At 45.4% G+C, this 25411-nt stretch overlaps 1 protein-coding gene across 2 annotated transcripts in view; it reads left to right on the forward strand.

Annotated features, from left to right (window-relative positions):
• The first annotated feature begins 2419 nt into the window (after positions 1-2419).
• Positions 2420-25411, forward strand: part of LOC120906748 — a 38000-nt gene continuing 15008 nt past the window's right edge. For both annotated transcript variants that reach the window (XM_040318661.1, XM_040318662.1), the window contains exon 1: positions 2420-3517. In XM_040318661.1, coding sequence (XP_040174595.1) covers positions 2790-3517 — 728 coding nt within the window. In that variant the 5' untranslated portion in view covers positions 2420-2789. The remainder of the gene's footprint in view (positions 3518-25411) is intronic.

The following is a 25411-nucleotide window of genomic DNA, read 5'->3' on the forward strand; positions in this document are numbered from 1 at the left end:
ACTCCGAACGACTCCGAACGACTCCGGACGACTCCGACTCCGGGCGACTCCGGACGACTCCGAATGACTCCGGACGACTCCGAATGACTCCGAACGACTCCGAACGACTCCGAACGACTCCGAACGACTCCGAACGACTCCGAACGACTCCGAACGACTCCGAACGACTCCGAACGACTCCGGACGACTCCGACTCCGGGCGACTCCGGACGACTCCGAACGACTCCGAACGACTCCGGACGACTCCGACTCCGGGCGACTCCGGACGACTCCGAACGACTCCGACGACTCCGAACGACTCCGAACGACTCCGAACGACTCCGAACGACTCCGAACGACTCCGGACGACTCCGACTACGGGCGACTCCGGACGACTCCGGACGACTCCGGACGATTCCGAACGACTCCGGATATTGCAGCGCGGACCTACCTTCCGGAGTCGATTCCGATTTTATCGGAGTCGGATCGGAGTCGACTCCGGATTTTTGCCAACTTTACCCATCACTAATCAATACCATCCATCGCTGCATTAACAGCTACGTCGCCAACTGTCGCCGGCGTGATTTTTATTTCCCCTTTTTTCTTTGAAGCCAGGGTCGATGACTCCGGTTGAGCCTCCTCGCGTTTTCTTCTTCTCATTTCAGCAAGTAAATCCGGCGTACGCTTCACTCTTTTCTTTCGAACTGCGGGGCCGGCATGATATGGCACAGTTCGCCACTTACTCATTTACGCATGTGTTGGTGCGAGCAGAACACACCACACACTTTAATCGTCAAGGTCACAAACGAACACAGAGCGCAAAAAACACGTCCGATCACGTCAACGTCCCGACAGCGAATTTTAGTTTGATGTGTTGTGTTAAGCGAGAATTAGATAAAACATTGTGTTATTTTCAGTGGAAAATATGAAATTTCTCGTCAAATATGTCAGTTGATGATTTGAAAATCCCGTAATGATTTATATCGCAATTAAATGGCTGTGGTGACGAATAATTGAAATATATAAATATGAAATATTAGAGTGACTGATTTTTCGAAAATTACTAAACTATGCGTGTCTCCCATGTTTTCAGCGAATTTTTCACATCGCATTGAAGTCTTTCGATGAACTCAAGCGCACATGCATCGATTGCTCCCTGCATTCGCCAGCGGTTTAATGAACGCCATCAGAAAAATACCCCAGACTCATTCATCGCTTGCTGTTAATTTCCCCCTCTCTATCTTCTGTTGGATCGAGACAAGTGTCTGAGGCACGCCTGTATTTTAGGTTGATGCTTTTATTGGTGTACAGCCAGAACAGTGTTTACTTTGTGGTACGAAGATGTGCGTGAGGTGCGCCGGAATTTAAATTGTATATGCGACACAGTGTGGTGTACCTTTTTACTCTCACACAGTTAGCCGAGCAGAATCAAACCGCTCAGATTACCTGCTAGACGCGCAGTAAGAAACATATGGGGGATTTATTGAGCGGATATCTAAAGCAATGCAACGTACGCATCGTCCCTTTAAACACGAACGTTCTGACGTATTATTCACGTGCCTTATCGTTTGCTCACCCGTTCACTTACCGATCACCGATTAAGCGGTAAGCGGTAATGCCTGTTTTAAAGCCGAAACCGAAGTCTTACCTTACCCAAGATCATGGCAGATAGACAGGGCCAGAATATTATTAGTGCTTCAGCATGCGCTATCCAGGGCAGTGCTCTTACTTCTTTCCTTTTCTCTTCGCTTCTCGCTCTCGCCATCTAAGCATGGCACAATTGACGCCAGCCTTGTCTGAATGATGTAAAGTGCCTTGTTAGGGAACGATTTATTTCCCTTTGCGCTTCGTGAATGTGTCAGAGTTCGTTCCGCTGTTGTGTTCGCTCCATCCTGCATCAAGAGCTGGGGAAGCTTTTTTGAAACATCGAAGAAGCTTTTATGTCTAGAAGTGTTTCGAAAACTTAAAAAACGTTAAATCTGCGGTGGGAAAACGTTTGCTTCACAGCTGAAAAATATAAAAAGGAAATATGTGACAATGGCTTCCGCATGTACTAAGATCTTTTCGACAATGCACAAACCAGAAAACCATAATAAATTGCTGCAGGAGATTCATCCAATCATGGTGCTTTCTACAAAAAGCTAGTGTAGTTAACGGTACCGGTGCCATTGCGCACCAGCGCACCCAAAGCAGCGTTTGCACAAACCGCCGGTCGTTTCGCTGGCACGAACGGGATGGAAGAGAAGCGAGATGGGCTGTGTGCTGCGAGCGTAGCGCCATTGATACTACGTGCGACAGAGCGAGAAAGTGGAGGCAACGAAACAACCGAAACAACCATACAGTGCGGCTCGGGCGGAAAAGAGACCGTTCGAGTTGTGATCGGCTTTATTAAAGCGGTACACACGCTCGCCCGACCGATCAGGCTGCCAGTAAACGCAGACAGTGAAAGACTATATGATCGATAAACGGCACTACGTGCGCGCGCGTGTTCGCTTGAGTTCTCATTTGAATTTGTTTCAGTTTTGTGCAAACGGTTCCACTTTAGTGACGGTTGTGGGTTTTTCGTTTTCGCCCAGGCATGTGTGTGAGCATGTTTAGCGGATGATCGATTTGTCCGGCATCAGGTGGTGTATTTAGTTTGCTCTTAGCGCTTTAAAGAAAAAAAAATCTCGTGCAGTAAATCAACGCGTGTGAAAGAAAACGCTGCGTAAACCCCCGTTTCTCGGTGTGGTGGAGCTTCCAGAAAAGGAAAAGAAAAACATACACAAACAAACAAACACAAAAACCAGCAGAGCTACTATCAAACCGCGATGCAGCTCAACAATATGTCCACCCATCAGCCTAGTAGTGGTGGGCCCGACCAGCAGCACCATCTGCTGGTGGACGCACCGACGATCCGGCTCATGCCCAGCACGCTCCCCGTCTCGATACCACTCTTCCGGCTCCGGAACGTGAGCTTCCTACAGTCGCCACCGCACCCCGCACCGGAAGGAACCACTACATTAACCACCTCAAACACCACTAACAACAACAACTACGAGTTCTACAAACCGCCCGGTACGAACGGGCTAGAGCTGCTGAACGGTAGCGACAAGGGTGCGGACGCCCAGATCAAGCTGGAAGCCGCCGACGGTGGTGAGCTGTCGGCCGAACTGGCTGACCGCCCAGGCTCGAGCGAAACCGGCTCAAGCTACGGCAATCAGGACTCGCGTTCGCCACCGCTGACCGTCGCGGGGTCGGCAGCTCGGCGCCAACAGCAGCCGCAGCCACGATTATTCCACCGGGAACTCCCGGAGGACGAGGACGATGTATATGAAGGCGAGGAGGAGGAGGAGGGAATGGAAGGGGAAGAGGAAGAGCGCACCGCGACGGGGGACGAGCCGGGCGAGGAAAGCAATGATGCCGCGTGCGCTGCCGAGCTGGGCGATTCCGAACAGGACGACAACAAGCTGGCCCCGCAGGACCAGGAAAAGATGACGCAGGCAGTCAAGAAGGTGTTCACCGAGTACAAGTGGACGCCACCGGTCGCACCGATCAGGCAAGTAAAGCTTTTCACACGTTTTAGCATCAAGAGTAAACTTTTAGAGTTTTAGAGTTTAATAATAGAGTGTGCCCTCCAAAAGGGCAGATTCGTTTGTGTCATTTATTAATTTCTGTGAATGCTGTAGATAATAAGCGATTTAAAATAGGATTTTTGTTTACCATCAGATTGGAGATTTCTTCCGTTTTCTTTGAACCTGAATTAAATTTCAATTCCAAAATTAGGCTTCGTTTGACGCTGCGTTTTTATCAGTTGCTCTTTTGTTTCATTTCGTGATAATTCGATGCAAGCCCATTTTTTGTGATGCAAAAATGCAAACCATTCCCCTGAATTGGCGCTCTCAATTCCGTTTGCTCGTGAACTCTTACATTGGTTTCGCGAAACAAGTTAACTTTTTTATGAAGTTTGACCGTTGGTGGCTGAAATTATGACAACACTCCACACAAAACCACAAGCCAAACGCTAAAACTTAGGTGTTTCCCTTTATTATATCATCCAGAGAAAAATGTGAAGAAAACGTTTGTGCCGACGTGCAATATTTTTTTTGGAGAAAATGTTTGAAACAATGTTTTAAAATGTATCACTTCAAACAAAAATGTTGAAAAGCGATGTTGCTGTTGAAAATTTCACACGTTTGCTTATCAAATAAGGCTAAAAGCATGTAGTAAAGCTTATAAAATTAACACTTTGTAAATTGACACTATAATAAAATCGTAGCACAAAATAAGTAGGAAAATTCATGTTTTAAGCTCTTCCGTGATGTAAAAGTTCAAGGCTGTGTGTGTGGTGTGTTTTTTTTGCCTTTAATACTTTTTCATTGATGGTAAAATTTCTTAGTAGATCTAAATGTTCCATATTTATTGGATTAGTTTTGATTTTTACTCCCTCAAAGTTTCCAAATTTTAATTAATTTATTAAAATAATATTTTTCTTGAAATTACAATGTTTTGCTCATTTGTATTGTCATTGTCAGGCGTCAAGTCGCAAATCTCCGAATAATGAAGGGCTACGTTGAGCTTAGTGTAGCGTAGAATATTAAATTTGACCGAAAAGGTTGTAAAGTATCGGAACTGTGTAAGAAAATTCCAACTAATATTTTTTAAACTTGAACAGATTTACTTGAACTGTGTAAATAACACAGTGACCTCACATAACGAATTAATTTAGTTCCAGTGACTTACTCGTTATGCGGAAGAATCTTTTCCATGTAATTTGCATGAAAAGAGAATTAATTAGTTCAAGGACCTAAAATGTACTAGATGAAAGAGCATATATGCAGCTGAAAAACTGAAAAGTCTTCATAGTACAAGCAATTGATAGATCATGCGTTGTTTAAATCTGAGTATCATCATCACAAACATTTGTATACATATACTACACACTTGTCTTTGGCATAAATATTTGACACTTCTACGCCTGGCAATAGTTTTATATTAAATAATTCTTATTACGAAAAATCTCATTTTTCTGAGCGTTAATCAAAATTTAATAAATGCTCAATATTTACAATTATTCACTTGATTTTACATCGACAGCAAAAATTGAATCACGCACACAAGTAATATTGCTCGTTATGCGAGATTTTACTCGTTAAGGGAGGTATTTATATAGCATTGCGATTTGCTCATTATGCGAAAAGGGATACTCGTTATGAGGAGTTCCACTGTAAATATAGTTGTTGTTGGTTTTACAATGCAGACTGTACGTATAGAAATATACATTGTATATGTAAAGTATACAATAGTTGAAATATGCTTCTGAGTCCCATAAATTCAACTAAACTTACCCTTTTTTGTAGTTGTTGATTGTTTAATTGTTTATTTCTCCTTCAATGGACAGTAATCCGTGTGAATGTTCTTAAGTCTAATATTAGTGATATGTGATCATCATGTTACAGACACCAAAATTTGTTTAAATTTCCATAAAAAAAATCTATTCCAACGGCGGGAGACGGTTCATATATGGCTTGAACCCACGACGGGCCTGTTTGAAAAGCAGTACTTTCCGTATAATTGCCTGTGTAATCTGTTGAGCCCAGAAATATAACATTTCCTATTTCAAAATCTCAGGAGGATCGTGAACGATAATGTGGACAGTTTTAAAATACATACGATAGATTTTAAATAAATTACACTAGTTAAAATGCCGCTAAAAACAAGCATACAGTACGCAAACTTCGAGTTTTTTTAGCATTAGGCCCTGTTAGTACCTTGTTAGTATTACGAACCACTTAGCTTTCCTTGTAAATTTTCTGCGTCTCGCATATATTGAGGTAATATATTTTGAAAATTTTGTTCAAAGATTTTGGATCTAATTTGTTTAATTATTTTTCTTTTTAAACTTCCGTTAAGAGCCATTTGTTGAATACCAACATGGCATGTTCAACTCAGTCAGCGTGTTGAGGAAGTCGATTGCGATCACGAAGCTCAAGGCGGATTGTCGTCCGTTATTTGAACTCTGCAAATTTTCGAGCAGATGATTCGTACTTCACACAAAGCAAGCGTACTCCAACAGCGATCGGATACGTTTACAGTGGAGCGTCGTAGTGCACAAAGAATCGCGAAGCTGGCGCTCCATATTCCTGACCAGTCCAAGCAGACGATTGCTACCATCTGATTGAGATAGACGCCAAGATACTTGGCGCGTACTGGTGACGTATTATCGGTGCTAACAGTTACAGCATTTTCGATAATTATATAGGCAAGTTCCGCGAGTTGTTGCTTAGTTCAGACATATAATTAAGTCTTTTAGCGAGATAGGGAATTGTAAGGAATCATGTGCTGACATGATTATTATTGCTGTTGAGCTGCAAATGTCGCTCCATTGCATTATTATTACAGCTTGAATCATTCTCACCGCAAGGTAAACAAACGGTTTTCGACAAAAAAGTAGGTATTATTTTATCAATAAATGACTTCAAATACAAATCAGCTGTCAAACACTTAAAAGTTCAAAGCTAGAGTTTGTAGAACTAAATTTAGACCATTTCCGATTCTTTTTTTTTTTTTGCTCCATAAAATGTATTGCTAAATGTGTATTATTTCGATAAATTATGATTTCTAACTGATTGATTTATTCACAATTAATTAAATTGACAAATATGCAAGTGTAAATCCTGTGTACATTATACATGTTTATGCACTGTATGGACGTTTGATTACATTTGTCATAACTAAACTTGAATGATTTTTTTAAATAATTTTTAATGTAAATCACTAGAAAATTATTTGTTGAATCATCCCCGTGTAGCTGGATATTCTTTAAAACTAAGACAAAATACATCTTTTTCCAGTTGAAAATATAGGTGTTGTGCAGTGCATCATGACAGGTCTATTAGTCATCGAACAGATGACAGAGCACCTATAGAATAGAGTGGTGTTGGTTTGTCTCGTTTGATGGCTACCAGAATGCTGCCTAGGGCATTTCGCTTGTAATAAACATCAAGCTCTGTCAGGGCGGTCGGTCTGAAACCGATGAAATTTTTTGAGCTTCCAGATTTTCCGGAAGATTCTTTCGTTATATGCTTATTTGCCATCGGTGTCAAAACTGTTTCGTTTTCGCTCAAAAATAAAATGCGCAATTCATATCACTCTCGACACGAGTTATTATTAGACACGAAAATATTATAGTTAAAGTAGGTGTAAACGATTCAAACGATTGCTTATCATAGATTGCGCATTCGCATAGCAGCAGGATTAAGGTTCAAATTGAAAGCTCAATCGCCATCTCAAATAAGCCTGTGGATGATTCTGGGTTTCGTATGAACGCCTGCATAGGACTCCCGCTTACCGCATGCTGTGTGTGCTAATAAACCATAAACGTGTGCTAATGCACGCCTAGCAGTTCCTTCATTCCTTTTTTTGCTCTCGCGAAAGCTTTCTATTTGCCACTGATACCTCGCTCGCCCATCCCTTCTCGTTTTGCCTATAACGTCTACTTCTTGGGGGCCAAAGCGATTGTTTATTTGTTTTGCTTTGGTCCCTTTTGTCCCGCAAGATCATGAGCTTGTCCTGTACTGTATGCGAACACTACAGGGAAGCTGCGGTTAGCCTTCTTCAGAGGTTTTTTTAATCCTTTCCAATCATAAAGAAGGAATAAGTGAGAGAGCGAAACATTTAAATGCCGCAAAAAAGGTACACCCGTGAAGCTCTCTCCAAAGAGGGCGAGAAAGATAGCAAGAGATGCGAAACGGGGTGTAAGGGAATGGAAGTGTTAAAACGATTGTTCGATGCGATGCTGCTGTCGTAAAGCATAAATCAAACAAACGAGAGCCATAAGTGGACTAGGTGGAAGCGGAGCGCCCCTTTTTCAGGGCAAAATACACACACGATAACGGTTGTACAGCAGTCTGCGGTGGCTACGGGGAGCGGAGAAGGCGAGTGGACGTTTTTTAAACGCAGCATTGGACCTAAAGTATCCCTCACTGAAACGTACACGTTCAGCAGCAACAACAACAAAAAAGAAAACCCCTTCGAAAAATTATGAATCTAACCCAACATATTGTGGGAGATATCAACACACATCAAAACGCGGATAGTCTGGGACAGGGGCGAGCGGGTCATAAAATGTTAGGTATTCAAATTTTATGCATCAATTGGTGTCAGTCTGTAAATTGATTCTACCGCTTTTTCGCCCCTTCTGCTGTTGTTGGACTCTCTCTTTCTCTCATCTTCTTTCATCTATCATCCCGTTTATTATGCGGTCGCCTATCAGGCCACGGTTTCGGTTTTCTGTACCCGTGTGGGTCCGCGTGTTACGCCGTCAGCCTCCGGCATCCTGTTTAAACGTTTGGAGCTTGCTGCAACGTTTAGGCAGTGGTGGAATTTTTATAGAACCAGCTATTAACGCCCTCCTGCGTCTGATTCTATTAGCGTGTGTGTCTGCGTCTATTGAAAGCCCCCGTAAAATTCCCGAACACTGTTTACCTGATTCCGACCCCATTATGTGAGATGCATTGCAGCGGCTGTTATCCGCCATAATCGCTCGAACGACCTTCTCAAATACGCAAAAAGCACTCATGCAGATCCTCAATCGAAAGCGGTGATTGGTTATGGGTCCCAAAAGTACGCACGTACGCGCATCGCTCGTAAATAAAAAAAAAACGTAGCTAGAACACTGATACAGTCCGATAACACACAATGAACGACGGCAAAAAAACGATGGCACGCGACGCCTAGAAGCGCCATTATCGGTCGCCATAGACACACCCAAAAGCACCTGTTTGCAATGATCAATGGTAACCGAACACGGGTTTGATTGTGTGTGTGTTTTTTTCCCGCTTAGTACCGTGTTGGGAAAGGCAGTTTTGCGCGCCCATATTGTTGCGTTTTGCACAGCACGTGGCTATTGTATTTCGGCTGATGCGCATCAAGTGTTATGTGCCAAAATTATGCGCTGAAAGTTATAATTTGAAAAAAGGCCAAACAACAGCTAAAATATTACTATGAATTTGTAGCGGGATGAGTTACACCATTACATCGTGTGTTTTTTTTTTTGTATGTTTGCCCTTCTTTCTTAAAAGTTCCTGGGAAGCGAGTCACCTCGATGAAGTTGCTTGGCGTTTTGTTCGCAATCTCTGCCTATTTACACACACACAGACGCGCGAGAAAGATCAAACGATCCAGCAAACAGTGTGTTTAGCACCTTTGCGCTAAACGTCCCGGCGGCGGTGACGGCGGCGTACCCAGGGAATGTTGTATTTAAATTTTAAATTCTTCTCCCTCCCCGCCCAATATCCCCATTTATGGTACCCCCTGCTAGAGGGGGACTTCAGGGGGATTAGCTTTTTGTTTTGTGCTTGTCCGAGGCATTTCTCATACAGGCTTCACTTTCTCCCAGCACCGTAATAAAATCTTAAAAAAGCGAAACAAAACGGTAGAATTTAGAACTCATCGACGCAGTATTCGTGCTCGTATGTCGGTGTCCTGCTGCAAGGTTCGTGGGAAAATCGACTTAAAAAAAAAAACAAACACCCGGCGGCGGCCATCAGTTCGTCATCATAAATAATTGGGAAAACGATCAATTGCCAGCCAGCCAATCCAGAAAAGAGACCAACGCGGTGCAATTAAATGCACTTCTAGCAAAACGAAAGCACATAAAATCGGTGCACCGCAATCAAAAGTAATACAAAACCAGAGAATTTCTCTGTGCTGCACACACAAAAATGCTGAAAGAGGAAGAGGAAAACAACCAACCAGAGTCCTTTACTTCATGACGGAGGATTTCGAGTGGAATTGTTTCGGGATGGGATCGAAATAGAACACCCGGTTCGGCATGGCAAACAGTTGGAAGCTATTAAACCGCCTCTCTCATTCTGTTTTTTTTTTTGTTCCAACTATTCACTGAAAATTATACTTTCGGTATATAACGCGTGTGTTACTGATGAAAGGTTTTTTTCTCTTACTCTTGTTCTTCCTTTGGAGCAGCACTTGTCATAGGGATTTCCCGGTTGGTCTTTAAGCTAATTGTGTTTTTTTTTCTGTTGCGCAAAGGCTGGGTTAGTATTTTTCCTAATATGTTGATTGATTTTTTCCCGGATCGTACGGTTTGGGATTCGTTCCCAATCGTACTGAAATGAAGCAGAACGGTGTAGAAGAAGTGTAAAATCTAGCAATTGGAGTCTAATGCTTCCCAATGCATAAGCAGAATCGTTTGTGTGTGTCGCTTTGATTTACAGGAGACCCTCGAGATACGACCCACTCGGGTTACAACGATTATTAGAAAGAACAATTCTGATTTTGACAGTCAAAAGTTGTTATTTAGGAGATATTTATGATTTTTTTTTAATCTCTCACTGATACCCGTTACGTACACATTCAGATTCTCCAATTACCCAAACTTTAGTAGAATAATTGTAACCAACTTTTGTGATAATACTTTATTCAAAATTGCTTCAGTTCATGTACACGATGCCTTCGATTTCGACTCTTCAACTTCGGTTATATAACTATGTATTGACATTTATTGGATATACGCAGTGCTGCAAAATAATCACAACCGAAAACAATAAACATATCCGTGGTAGCTTGTTGTTCATTGCTGATTATCAATGAAAGTGCGTCATGGCATGCCGAACACGACATGCAAATGCTTGAATCAATCGCGATACTCTGACTTACAAGGTGAGCTTAACGCCGTCACAAGCATAATCACTTTTTCTGGCTACAAACAGTGCTGTCAAATGTCACTGTTTCAGTCACCAACAGTCATGACTGAATCGAAGCTCAAATCAGCTCACGTACAGAACTGTAATGATCAGAGGTGAGACTTAATCAGTTGGTGGACCTCAAACATACTTGGTGATTTTTTTTAGCACCTAACTCTTGATCACTCACTTGGTAACGACATTTTCTGTCGGTGATAATTACATTCTTGGGATATACTTGGCGTGTGGTCCCAGGTAACAAAATAAGCATTCTTTCTCGCTTTGTCTGGTTTGATGGTCTGTCGGGTCAAACAGAGCGAGAAAGCATGCTCATTTTGTTGATGAGTCATTTCATGGGATATATGCGCACCATGTGAGTGGTCCCAAAGACTATCGTGATGATCACCAACAGAAAATGTCGCGACCAATTGATGGACCAAGAGTTGGTTGCACAAATTCACCAAGAATGTGATGGTCGCAACAACTATTTGAGTTGATGACCTCTGATCATCACCGTAGAGCTCGTGATGCTAACATTATTTTGTTTCATTCGGAATTTGTCATGACTATGTCAGTGACATTTTGCAGAGCTGTAAAAAAAAGTAATGACAAAGTGACTGATCAAGCGTTGGTTGCTAAAATGTCACCAGGCATGTATTGGTCATACCAATTATTTGAGTATTACCTCTAATCATCACAATTGAGTACGTGACGCAGATATAGGTTTTGATTCAGTCAATTTTTTTTATGGCATTGAAAGTGACATTTTTTAATACTGGACATACGAATTTATTGACTTACATCTAGCTTGTCTTACATGAGACTTGTTTTCGGTCCCAAATGCAGGTCTATCTCGTGGGTCTCTTACATATTATTTTCAATACATGCCAACATGTACATTTTCGTAACACACTATCCCCAAAATTTTTGTAACCCATCGCAAAATTGAGTTGCAGATGGCAAAAACAGAGAGAGGGAAAGAAACAGGAAGAGAGGGTGGATGAACGCTTGTTTGGCGGCAGTTTAGCGGCATAAATGTGAGACAGCGGCGCACTCGCTCACGCGTCCACACTTCAGCGATATCAAGAGGAAAAGCATGTAAATAACGATTAGACTGCACATTTCTCAAACGTGCTAGCGGTCTCGACGTAGATCGGACCGCGGGATCAGCCATATCCGTCCTCTCATTCCGCGACCTCAAATGCCCTGCAAGGAAACCAGGGTGTACCAAGGGGAAGACCTTGTTGTTGTTGGTGTTAGTGTTAGCCGTTTGCTAAATCCCTTTGCAACTGCGACCGGACGGACAGGGCGATTGGACAGCGAGTAGAGCAGAGCGCGCGCGCGCGCTTGAGTTGATTTCATTTCATTTGATTTCATTTTATCTCGCCGGTCCAATCGATCCGAAACGCCGACACGCAGGGGGAAATAGGAAGGTAAGAAGCAGGGAGCGGGGAGATTAAGCAGAATGCGATGGGAACGGGGAGCGAAAGGGAGGAAAAAATCACTCGCACTCTTAAGATTCTCCTCCAACGATGATGATGATTGCTCACAGCCCGCTCGGCCCGTTGTGGGTGGGCGCAAATGAAAACCATAGCAAAGGGTTAACCCCTAAGGGGGGGGGGGTGTTGACGGAAGGAACATAAATAAAGAAGAATAAAGAGACAGGAGAGGGAGGTAGATTAACAAACAGAGAGAAAGACAAGAATTTAATTAGATCAACATTTTTTCGCCCAATCGGTCAATCGGCCGGGGTCGGTCTTTTAGTATTTCTCTTACTTTTTACGTGCGATCGCTCTCGACCTACCCCCTCTCTCTGACTCTCTCTCTCTCTTTCTCTCTCTTCTCTTTCTTTCTCTCTCTCTTTCTCTCTATGCCTTCTGTTGCGCCGTTTGTGACCTCCACCCAGCAGTCTCACTTCACCTTCGTCACAACGGGCTCGAGAGGATCATCGACGTTTGCAAGTGGTTTCGTGGGCTTAGTGGCCCGCGGCATGGCCCTTTATTTTCACCCGTTTGAAGGGCCCTCCCCAACCTTCCTCCCCTCACCCTCCCAATAGGAGCGGAGGGACGTGAAGCTTACGTGAAGAGCGCTCGGAGCGCAACGATGGATCGCCAGAATTTGGTCGTTCCGGCCTGTGTGTTTTGTTGCGTTCACCACCCGTTCAAACGATCCGCGCACGTGAGTCTGTGCGGTTAAAATCGTGCCCAAAAGTGCACACACCGCTGTCCTTTGCTATGGTAAGTTTTTCATAGCCTCAGGAAGGGATAAAAGTAGTGGAAAACGAATTATTGCTACACGCGGTAAGACGACCACACACATACACACTGCCTCGGTATGCTTCACAGCCGTGCGTGCGCCTATCGAAATGCTAAAACCAGGCCAGTTTTCCTTTCGGGTAGCTAACAGTATCAGCACGCCAATCTGCACGGTTGAATGACTTGCATACACATTTACAAAATGAAAAGCAATGCCTCTTCCGCCAGGGAAGCAATTGAAACTCCAGGGCCGATCGGGTTCCCCGCTTTTGGCGCAATTGCTGAAGGCACAAAGTGGCGCTTGAAAATCATGACAGATTACTGGGATGAAGCAGGATGAAACTGTGCGGCGTGTTTTTGTAATATCGAGTTTCCTGGAGCGCCATTCGCCTTCCCCAGCCTCTTCCCAGAATAATCTATCGCCGTCTGGTGCACGTGCATTTCTTTACAATAAAATCTGTACAATCCTTCTTGATTTGGAATCCTTCGAGGCTTGTTAGAATTAGAAGTAAACTTCGCGTTACACACATACATCATCAACGATGATGATGCAACGTTTCTGACGCCTCATTTTATCGGAATATGCTCCCAATTGTTGAGCACGTAAGAGTGCGCAATGATAACACAGGCTAGGACACGAACGCTCCCGCTCCGGTACTGTTAGTGGTGCGCATTCTGCAAAATAAATCATCCTCCATGATCAATCACACACCCCACCATCTGCTTCCATTTCCTCTGCAGTTTTCGATGGCGGCGAGAAGATGAGTCGGCTTTTGGGTCTGATTATAGCTAATAGCGGCGGTCACCAGCTAGCGTTCGCTGGCGGGACAACGTGGACAATATCCCCGCCGACATCACCCACGTGTTATCGGCTGCCGCACGGAGAATTCGCGACCTGAATCCTCCCTCTCACTCCAAAGCAAACGCTATCGCCGCAGGCGTAGCTCATAGATAGGCCACATAGATCGCACGAGATGCAGAGGTCACGGGATGACGTAGCAGAACGCATCGCAACGCCGCGCTATGCAGACAATGGAGATGGTTGGGATCGATTATTTGGCCGTTTAACTCGCGTGCCCTTTCGAACCCACTTGTGACCCGGTATTTGGACTTTTGATGTTGGATGTTCCCGTTTTCTCGAGTCACGTGGTACAATTTCATTATTGCTGGGACATTCTCGGCATAGCGTTCAAGACGCCCTATGAGAAGGAAGGAGATAGAAAGAAAGAGTTGTTTACTTTTCTGTTAAAATGTAAAGCGTGTACAAGGGAAGAATGACAACAACAGAAAAAAATAACAACAAAGACCATTAATCTATCACCACACAAACTCCACTACTTATCCAGGCCTGGCCGTGAAAGTGTTGGAGAGAAAAACCATAGAGAGACGCGATAAATTAGGATATTTAAATGCTATATTTATTGGGTCGAGACGTGCCTACAACCAGCCTAGGCCCATATTCCAGGGTTCATGGAGATGCTGCTATCACTAGGACACATACACACACAAACATATGGGTAATGGAAAACCACTTGACCGGTTTGCGCCCTGCTGCGCTTCAAACAAAAAAGTTGTCTTATTTCGGGACTTTCGAGAAGATTGCTTGCACGTGCACTATACGAACAATTCCATCGCACGTCATACACAGGCGCGCGCGCCCGCAACACTTGAAGAGCCATTTGGTGCGCCTGGTTTATGCGCCAAAGGAAGGAATTGTACGCCGCGAATCTTTTCTATTTGTCCTGTTTGTTGCTCATTAACATTTGTTTTGTTTGGTTTTGCGCATTAATTGCATTATTTATCAGCAAAACTGACCGGAGTGCAGCATGTCCGAGCCCTGGTGGGCTCTAACTGAACTGCGTGGCATTTGCTATTCGGTGGCTCTGCAACGCATTATTCGCAGACGCAGACTGTGATGGGACGTCACCTCTCACCGCAGCGGTGCGCAAGAACAAACAACAAGCGTGACATCGCGCAGCATGCGAAAAGGGCTTAGCGTTGGATTAGGTGTCGTAGTGCAAAAAAAAAACCCAAGAAGGAATCTGAAGGTGCTAAGTGCTGCGTACCAACCCAAAGTAAGTGATTGCCGGTGACGAACACGTTCCCTGCGATCCGTCCCCCTTTTGCGCCATCGATGTGTATTTGCTTGGACCGCCGCCGCCGCCGTGGAAAATGCTTCCTTTCTCGCACGCCGGAAACCGTCACCGTGGTCGATAATTAGCGTAAAGTGCAGCGCGGTTTGCAAATGCAAATCCCCTGAGAGAAGCGCCATAATTCAATTAGTAAACACACACAAACATTTCTTGAGACCTCAATGTATTATACCTCGGCTCGGTTGCTCGCCAGTGGACCTCACGTGAATCATTGTCGCTGATTTCTGAAACAGGTGCAACACGGAATGTCTCGCTAATGTGTGTCTGGGTGTGTGTGTTTTTTTGTGATGTAGCGGACAGTATTTTTTTAGAAACAGTCTCCCGATTTTTTTTTGCTTCCATCGCCATGGACCACCAGGACACCCAGAGCGAAGCGTAAGGTTTCCTTTCAGTCTTTGGCGTTGCATTCGAACCGACCAGCAGGAATGTGTGTGTATGTGTGTACCTATGCCTAGAGATCGGCATTTGTTTGTTGAGCAAAACGTCAATACGCCCTTTCCGCCGGGCCCTTGTGTGATGCGCCCCGACACTTCCGCCGAAACGGCGTGTTTTTTACACCCAGTCCGCCGCCGCAGCGACCAGTGCATGACCTTATTCGGTTGTTTGATGTCTTTTTCCTCTGTTTAGTTACCCATATACACACACATGTGTTGTTGCCCCCATTGATTGAGATGTAAAAGTTGTGTGTACGATTTATGCTGCCATAACTCACTGCATTGCATTGCAGAGCTGATTGTTTAAAAATAGGCTCAAGAATTTATCGTTTCTGCACAAAACGCGTACTGTGCGGGGAGGGGTGTAATGCGTGTAGGCTCAACGGCAATTTTCGGTGCAAACAACGAGCTGTTTTGCAATTACCGGTAGCCACTCGATCATACGTACCTCAAACTCCCGTACGAAACATTAAACAGCAGTGAATGGCAAGTGTAATAACCTTTCCATTACGCTCACAGGCAGCCATATAGGTACCAAAGCTTTCTGGGGCGCACATGCCCTGTGTCGAAAGTCTGCCGAAAGCTACCGAAATACGTATAAAGCTTTGTAATTGTGTGTGTGTGTGTTTGCGTATGTGTGTGTAATTGCTTCCGCTTGGAGCAACGCTTCCGCTGCTCTGTCTGTTGCTGCATCCCAGCGCCGGTTCCGATGACCCCTTCCGCTCCTACTCCGATATGTGCCGAAATGTGACGAAAAGATGCCCTCCCCCCTCTCCCAATACACCCACCCTCCCGAACCAACCCAACACACACACAACACACAAACTTTCCCACCGCTGGGAAATACATTTTGATCACACGTCAGCCTCCGTGTGGTTTGTCGCGGGCTGCCGGCAAGTGCCTGCCCCATCCTTCCCCTTGCGTGTGCGGGTGTATGTGTCATGTGTGTTGCTCGGTTCTTTGCCGGCAAACAAACAACAAGTAGCTCACAAATTGCATAATTCAGATGCAAATTCAAACAAACACACGCACATGCAGCATCAACGCGCACAGGCGTGTGTGTGTGTGTGTGTGTTTTGTAACATGGAGAGTACACGCGACGTCGTCGGCGGTGGCTTTGAACACTTTGGCCCTCTATCAGTTTGCTCTTCGAATGTTTTCTTCTGCTTCTTTCTCCTCTTCTTGTTGAAAAACAAGCGCATGTGTAACGTTTGCAGCTGTCTTAAAGAAGCGCGAACCGATCCGAAGGTCTGCAGGAGAAGTTTATTGGGCGAGCGGTCGGCTCAGTGGGAGAAGAAAACGGAAATGAAGTGAGGACTCAAGTCGAACGTGATTAGTTTTTGGTCAGCTTTGGTTCAATGGTCCCGGCTTTGGTCAAATGGTTTCACTTACCTGGGCTGCGGATGCGAATGTTGACGAGATGAAATATAACTTTTTTATGACTCACAAACACACTCGCACACAGACACTTTTGATTCTTGGGTGGTTTGCTTTGCAATTGCACTTTCGAGCTTGCAAAGATGACAGAACTGATTTAAAAAGGGGTTTTTGGCACTGCTGCGAGAATGCTTCGACAGGCTCCACTGAATCCTAATGCGAAACATTAAACTGCAAATCTTTTTCTCCCGCATCTTTTTTAGGCTTTTCGGAAACGTTTATGTGCATATGATAGAGAAAGAGAGAGTGAGAAAGAAAGAGAGACAGCGAGTTTCGGAAGAGGTTTTGTGAGGGTCAAACAAATTAATTTTGTAGGCGCTTCTTTATGCCGCGCACCGCTTCCGCTCGGCTGATGATCTGCTTTTCAATTTGGTTTACTCTTCCAACCACCCCCAACCATGCATATCATCGCCATCATCATCCACGCATGGACGCCCGGAAGCGTCAATTGTCAATATGATTATTTACCTTCTTACCTGTTTACCTTCACCCTTGCCAGTTTCGGCATTCTTCTTCTGTGGCTTTACCCTTTTTCGGTGCCTCCGTAAGTTCATCTTTGAGACTTCCGAGCCAACAACAACAAAAAAAACACGAGCCGATACACTCTTCAAACCTTGTCTCACTCGGTCTCCCGCTTCCGTGCCGTCCGCAGGTTCATCGATTGTGCCGGTTTGGAATGGCAGGCTGGTTTTGGGAGCCAATATTTCAAACGTCGCGGCGTGATCGTAAGATGCGGTCGTAAAAATCGCGCCATCTCCGCGGCGCCCGGAGCACATGTTGTCTGTCGGTTATGAATTTCAAATGAGCTGTTTGACAAGCCGACCGTGGGGTTGGGGAGTATCGTACCCCCCCGAAGCCGTACATACATGCCCAAATTAAAACGCGTGAACATGTCGCGGAACCCCAAATCGCGTCACCAAAAATGTGATGCGCTACCGACCCGCTCACGGAAGCGTTAAATTGTCGTGCCGTGTCCGCTTAGGCTTACAGCTCACCAGCTCAGGAGGTAGGACAGAACGCAGGGTGGGAGTAGTTTTCTCACCATTAATTTCCTTTTTTCCCGTGCTCCTAATCCCGTGCCTCCCCCGGGCCTGAGCGGCTTTTTAGGTCGCAAGGCGGGCTGCTCGGCGTTACTTTTTGTGTGTGAAAGAGTGGCCGTGCCGACGCACACCGGTGCTTTATTCGGTGCTCCGTGCGCTTTTTGAGGGTTTTTTTTTTTTTTTTGGTTTCGTCGCACTTTGCCTCATCCAAATGTCCGCTTTTGACAATATGGTTTAATACATTTTACTTCGCTTTATGGCCCGCTGCGTCACTTACGCACTAGGCGCTAATGGCTCGGGACCTATCGAGGGCGCCCTGTGTCCTCTTTTGTGCAAATGGCTGTAATTTCTGTCACTTCGTTTTTTTTTCGCTATACGGTGAACTCCAAAACCCTCTCTCAGAATAGTGCCGGAAGGGACATGGTTTGGCTTCGAAAAACGAATCCAGTCTAGCAAAAAGAAAGCACATAACATACGAGAGGACACTATTTGTGGGGTGAATCACCCAATCACCTCCGCTACTGAACCACCTCAGCCACACCGATTGGTACGTGTGTACTATAAATAACGAACAGCAAAACGAATTGACTTCGCACCACTCCCTCCCCGTTAGACACAGCCCGAGAGATCCTGGTCCAGGTGCACTAGTGTCAGGACACACATTATTCCGTATGCCATTTCTAGATGTGTGTATGAAAATAGAAACAAGAGTGCTTCTAGGCTGCTTCGCAAACGGATGGATTCTCCCAGACCGGGAAGGTGTTCGTTCCAATATCCGGATCATGCAGATTCCAGGAAATGAAAGTCGTAGCAGGAGGCCGACTAGAAGACCGACGAGGGCGGGTTAAAACGTATTTCCTCCCAAAAAGTGCTTCGGCCCTCTTCAATGTGATGGTGTACCGACCGATGTAAGTCTTCTTCGTGGAAATTCTTCCGGAACTAAAGAAATAAGAGTAAAGTTATTCCGTCTGTACCTTTGCAGAAGACGATACTCTTGTTTTCTTTTCCGCCGAGCATTTGACGAACGCAACAGAGCTGCGTGCCATCTGATTAAAGGAAGTAAGCGCAATATTTCGAGACATCGAAGAAAAAACGCCAAACCAAACAGGCCCAACCTCAATGAAGAAAAGCGTAACGGGTTCAGACAGCCACAGCCATTGTCATACGCGCTTTTTTTAGATTTCTCATCATGTTCAGAGCATCGAGACGGGTCATTTACTGCTAATTATCACGCCCTGTTCTCTTTCTTTCGTCATCTCTCACTATCCTGACCCTAGAAAAGCAAGAAAATAATTACATTTTCTGCATTTTGATACTTCTCTGACTTTTTAGACGTTCTGTCCGTGTCTTCGTCCTTCCCATATGCGTCATAAAGTCTCGCTGTTTGCCAGCAGTCCACACAGTCCGTCGCACGCCCCCGTCAAAGTCAAGTGCCGCCAAAGGATGTTGTAGCCTTTTTTTTTTTTGGTTGTTCGTACTCTCCTAATCTCCCTCTTCGTTTCGTAGTCCTTTAAGCCATTTGTTTTTTGTCGGTTGTGCATACACACACACACACATAGTACGGTATGTTTTCACGCCCTAAACTTGGCCTTTTTATGATTGTGCTGGCTTGTTCGGAGCCTTCGAACTCTAGTCCTCAGTGTAACGTGATGCCTTTCGGTACGGCTACGTAAGAGTGGTGACTGAATTAGCCTTCTGCACTGGATGTGTGGTTTCGGGTGGTTTAGCTGTTGTTTGTTTTCCAGGCTCTGTTCCTTGTCGGGCGTGTTGTTGCGGTTGCGACGTCAAAAAATAACCCCGCAACTTCCCGCAGGATAGGACCGATGAGGAAAACGAGTTACAAAATTGGTTCCACTAACGAATGCCCTTTTGTGCGCTGGTGTAATTGAACGTCTTGCTTGGACCCTCTCATAGGTTCGGTTGTCATCATGCAATGATTTCCAATGAAACGAGCCAATATGTCAAGGCCTTCGGTGTGCAGTATCATCTCGTTACTGGGAATGACCCAAGCCGACCGGCTCGAGCCGTATTTGCAGTGGAAGAATCGTATCATTTTATCGTGTGACAAATCAATTCCCAGTACTTCAGACGACAGCTTCTTCTATCTTCGCCGGAGACGGGGTAGTTGGGATGAATTAGATCAAACCCAGTCACATTGCCACACACACACACACTTTCCGATGGGACATGGGGCAAAAAACGGAAGCAATTTTACGACCTAGAACCGCCCAAGCCCTGTTTGTGTGGTCATGTGTGGCAGTAAAAATCTAATCCCTTGCATCAATCCCACCCCCCAGGCCGTGGCGGGGGTGATAATGGGTGTTGCGTGTGGGCATCTGGTACGCAGGTTTTAGTACTTGCAAAACACAAAGACACACACACACAAGTGTTGCAGTTTTTTTATTATTTTCTTTGCATCTAGTTTGTTACACTCACGCTGCTCCTGCTCCAGCATGGGAGAGCTATAGGCACGGGAAGATTATTGGAGGATGAGTGTGTGTGTGTTTGTGTTGAGTGATCCAACTGTCCGGGTGGTTTCCATCAGCATCATTATGATTACCCTCGTCTCACCCCATCATCATCGTCGTCCACCCCTTTTGCCGAAAGCCCCGCGTACACGGACTTACTGAAGCGCACACTGTTGATGGACTGTGTGGTGGCTCTGGAACTTGTCAGCGCGCGGTTTGCTGTCACCGCATCTGCTACAAGTGTGAGAGGCAGCGGTCGATCCCTCGACGAACCTGCGGAGGGAACGGAAATCAGATTTTATCCCATTACCCGCAAAAAATAAAATAAAACCAGTGCTGCCACCGATACTCTTGCCCGCCCTCTCGAGCCGGGACCACTTGGACTTGAACGTTCCTGAGCATTGTTGAGTTGATCCAGGCTTCTCGCGCTGGTGCTTAATCGAACAAACGAGGGATCAAGCCGTGTGTGTCTCGGTGAGTGCGTCGTTCGCTAGATCTTAGATCATACATTCCGACAAGCGCGGGATAAGTTCTCTCTGGCGCGTTCTACTGGTACGCAGAGCAGAGCGTTGATTCGTAGAAGCTACAACACCGTTAAGAGCGCTCGAGATGTCTTTCTTTGGGATCCGTTGTACATTTCCCTTAGCTTTGAGCATTTCGAACCACAATCATCATACCTGTAGGGATTTACTGGAAAAAAGCTTTTCGCTTTACTGTGTGCGGGCTTAGCGGGCCACCCTGAGACTCGAAACACACACAAGTGCGAAAAGGTTATTGCTTTTTTTGTTATTACCCATGCGACGGGGCCGTACCTTATCATGGTACCACGACTAGGTCAGTACTTGCCCATTTTGATTGCGCCTTTATTTTAATTGCAATCTGTTGCCTCCATTCAGCCCCACCGTGTGCAAAACGCGCAAAATTATCAACAATTTCAAAATGTGACGTCCCTGCTCTCTCCACACCGGCTCCCTCAATGCCCCAACTCGTGATGTATGCAGTTAAGACATTAAAGATTCCGAGTTAATCCCACTGGACCAATAGAGAAGGCGAGAGAGAGAGAAAGAGAGCGTTTTGATGCGTTTCTCTGATTTTGAGCAAACCGCGCGCGTCGGTGGAGTTTTGTGCTTCTTTACTTGATATACTTTTCGCTTTAATTTCCAAGAAGCGTTAATGACACACACACACACACGATGAGTAGGGGGGTTAGAAAAAGAGCGGGAAGGCCACTGCTTGTGCGTATGCCACCGACCGGATGGTATTCATCATGCTGCGCCGGGCTGTGCAGTAGCTGCAGCCGAGAGGTCAAGGGACAGGCGCATCATGTTTGCCGCGGATTCTCGCACATGATCCGGTCGTAAATGGCGGCACACAGCAAAAAGGGGAACATCATGCGGGCGCGGAACGCCCGGAAAGATGATGATGCTAATTTGCAGTCTGTCGCTACAACATCTAATGGCTCTGGTGATTTCGTGGGAATAGCCAGAGCGGAGGAGAAGAGGCAGGTGCATGCAAATCGATTATCGGGCGCGTTCTTTTACAGCATTGCCTATTGCTCTTTCCTTTTTGGAGAACGAGGGAAGGGAGATGGGAGGCGGGACGAGATAGATATTTTGCATTCGCCACAGATTGCATCAAAGCGGGTTGATCAAGTGTCTGCCGAAGTTATGGTTCTGCCGAGGTTAGGTCGAAAATTGTTTTTGCAAAGTTCAAAGTTTGTTTGTTTTGTTTTGTTTAGATTTTGTTTGATGGCTGATAAGTTATCATTCTTGTACAAATTTCTTAATATTGTTATGCCCAAGCATGTTTGTTTTCGCTTTATCCCCACCACAAGACATCTTTCCAGCATGTCCAGCAGAAGATCAACACCTCTACGCGAAGAGAGCTACCCTGCACTGACCCTTTTAGGCCTGCCCTGTGAGGCATGATGGGAACGGACGTCCCCTATCCACTTAGTCGCCGCGGCCTTTCGTCTCGATCCCTTTTGTTCCTCCACATCCAAGCATCGCCTCCTCCCACAGGTTTCGAAGGAACTTACTGTTTATTAATGGGCAGGAGCGAAGTAGCAGTAGACCACGGGGAGTCACAGCTCATTTGCGACTGAAATGCTCAAACCTTCCTCCGCCGATGACGTCCGTGCCCCCCTCTCCCCCCCCCCTTGCAACATGCAACCGGTGCATACCGGGTCGTGTTCTTCGCGATTCGCGTGGCCTGAAATCGAAATGACTCACAGATAGCGATCGTCGCAAGCGCGTGTCGCCAGTCGAGCGGACGTCCCAGACCACACAGCCCCACACTCCGATGGTTTGTTTTTGTAAATTGTTTTTTGCTGTTTGTTTGTTTATGTATTTGTGAAATCTTAGACACCTAATTAAGAAATAACATTCCAGCACGCTTCCCGTGGGTGATGTACGATGGGGTTTTTGCTGCTTGGTTGAAAATTGTGACCTGGTGACTGGTCCGCCATTTCCCTGGTACGCTAGGTCCGGTACCTAGCCAGCCTAGCAAGAGTGAAAAATCCACTACCATGCCCTACCCTTTCCAGTCCTATGTATCGTTGGGATATAAATTCTGCTCCAGTACATCTTCAAAGAGCTGATTAGGCTACTGGCACTGTTCGGCTACTGGCACTATCTGGCGCTGATGCAGGGGTCGGCACTTCTTCTGATCTCAAAGCAGAAAAAAATAAATCCTAAAAAGTATTGTGAATACTTAAATATGTTGTGGAATAAATTGCAGCTATCAAGACGGATTTTTTTTTAAATAAATACAGACGGTCCTCGAGATACACGGTACCTCTTATACTCTTACCGTACTGATTTGATACATAAATTTTCAAATGCAAAATAAATTCCATCCTGGTCTAACTTTATAACTATTTAAGAAGGTTTAAAATTATTATACAAGTATTCCCCGATATACGCCATACTCGATACACGCGATTTCTCTATACGCTTACTTACTTACTTCTCACGGTCTCGCGCCTTTGTCTGCCAGTCCGTTATCCCGATCTTAATGACGGACGCCTCCACGCCATCTTACCACCTCAGCTTGGGCCTACCACGCCTCCTCTGTCCTTGTGGACGGCCTAAAAAGACTTTACGGGCTGGGTCGCCCGTTTCCATGCGTATAATAACATGGTCAGCTCACCGGAGCCTGGCGAGCTTGATACGCTGCACGACAGTGAGGTCGCCGTACATCTCGTATAGCTCTTCAATATAATGGATGCTCCATTGTCCTTCCACACATACGGGGCCAAGCTTCTTCCTCTCTAACGCGGCTAAGATCGTTTCGTCAGATATAGACAGTTTCCATGTCTCAGAGGCGTATGTGAGTACCGGTACTCAATAGCTGCTCTATAGTCCCTGCTTCGTCCGTCGCGAAGAGTGCCTTGAAGTGAACTGATTTTTCAAGCTGTAGAATGACCGGTTGGCAGCCAGCATCCTTGCGCGCAACTCAGCAATTCTGGGACGAGTCCAAAAATGCGTTCACCTATCTGTACGTCACGCCTATGTAGGTTTCGCTTTACGCGATTTTCTAAATTTGACAGTTCTTCAAACAAACTGTACTGATTTGACACATCAAATGTCAAATGCAAAATAAATTCTCTTTCGGGCGATTTTTAAAAACCATTTTAAAACGTACAAATTTGTAATCTTCTGTTGAAATCAGATAAAATAACTAATTGAATGGCTAAAACCTACCACTTCAAGTAAAATTATACGAAAATGAGTTTTTAATTTTACTGAAAACCTCAAAATTCGACGCTAATATTCGAGATACTCTATTGCCTCCGGTCCGATTTAATAGCGCATCAATTATCGGGGAAAGTATAGACAGTCAGAATTATATGCAAAAATTTATTTATTTGCTAAAACTTATCACTTATAAAACTTATGTTTTCTTTAATCAGGACAAACATTTTCTTTCACTTTTATAAGCGAAAGCGAAAATAATGGTAGTTTCAGAAAATTTGCACATAGCCTCTTCAACTCCTTTAGTCTGGCCCATTTAGTACTTGACTTCAGTTTGCCAATCCCTGCTCGATTCCATTCCCTCTGCGGCTATTAAATATTAATGGATGAGCGCGCCTGTGTCTGTGTGCGTACAGAGCGCACTCTCGCAAACGGCGCAAACATGTAGTGGCCCGCGCAACGACTCATGCACTGGCGCAGGATGGGCACGATGGCATTCGCGGGTGCGCGTTCGCTTAATTATTTGATGTTTCATCTTCGATGTGAAATGGTGCGTGCGAAATGGTGATGGACCGCTACGGCAATGCTGTTTTGAAGTGTGCAGCGTGTGTTTGTGTGTGCTGAGTGGTTCTTTCTTCCCAGATTTTCCGTTTCCGGGGAGGATGTTTACGATTCTACCGGGGGAGGGGTTGCGGGACCGCACAGATTGCTCCTCGACTGGTCGCGCAATTGTCAGGCGAAAAAGAGCGTCGAAACATCATTCGCATCTTACGCCCTCCGAACATCCAGCTTACAGGTGCAGGGAATTCATTCTCCTTCCCTGCACTGAGACCCTGACGGCAGTAGAGCGCAACAAAGTAACCAATCCCGACGCACACACCACAGGATGCAAAGTGCAAATAGGAACCGCCTGTCAAACATAATAAAGAATAAAAAAACGGTCCCTCGGCATGCACCCTCCCCTTATCAGCACTATCCCTACTTGGGCGCAGAAAAGCAAAGTATCCTACACCCGTGTTGCCTTGCTGCCCTAGCTAAACTCGTTTCGTTCGCTTCGCAGTTCTTAGAAATTTCGTAGCTCTTATCTCTCGTACCGCATGGTCCGGTGGATGATATGATGTCTTTTTCTATGCTTTCCCCACACCCTCTCCCTGTCTCTCTCTCTCTCTCTCTCTATCTCTCTCTCTGTATCTCTGTCTCTCTCTTTCTCATACTTTCCGCCTGGTTCGACCATAATTAGGTGTCGCCTGGGCTGCCCGCCGACG

This window comes from Anopheles arabiensis, chromosome X, assembly GCF_016920715.1.
Source record: "Anopheles arabiensis isolate DONGOLA chromosome X, AaraD3, whole genome shotgun sequence".
NCBI classification, from domain to species: domain Eukaryota; kingdom Metazoa; phylum Arthropoda; class Insecta; order Diptera; family Culicidae; genus Anopheles; species Anopheles arabiensis.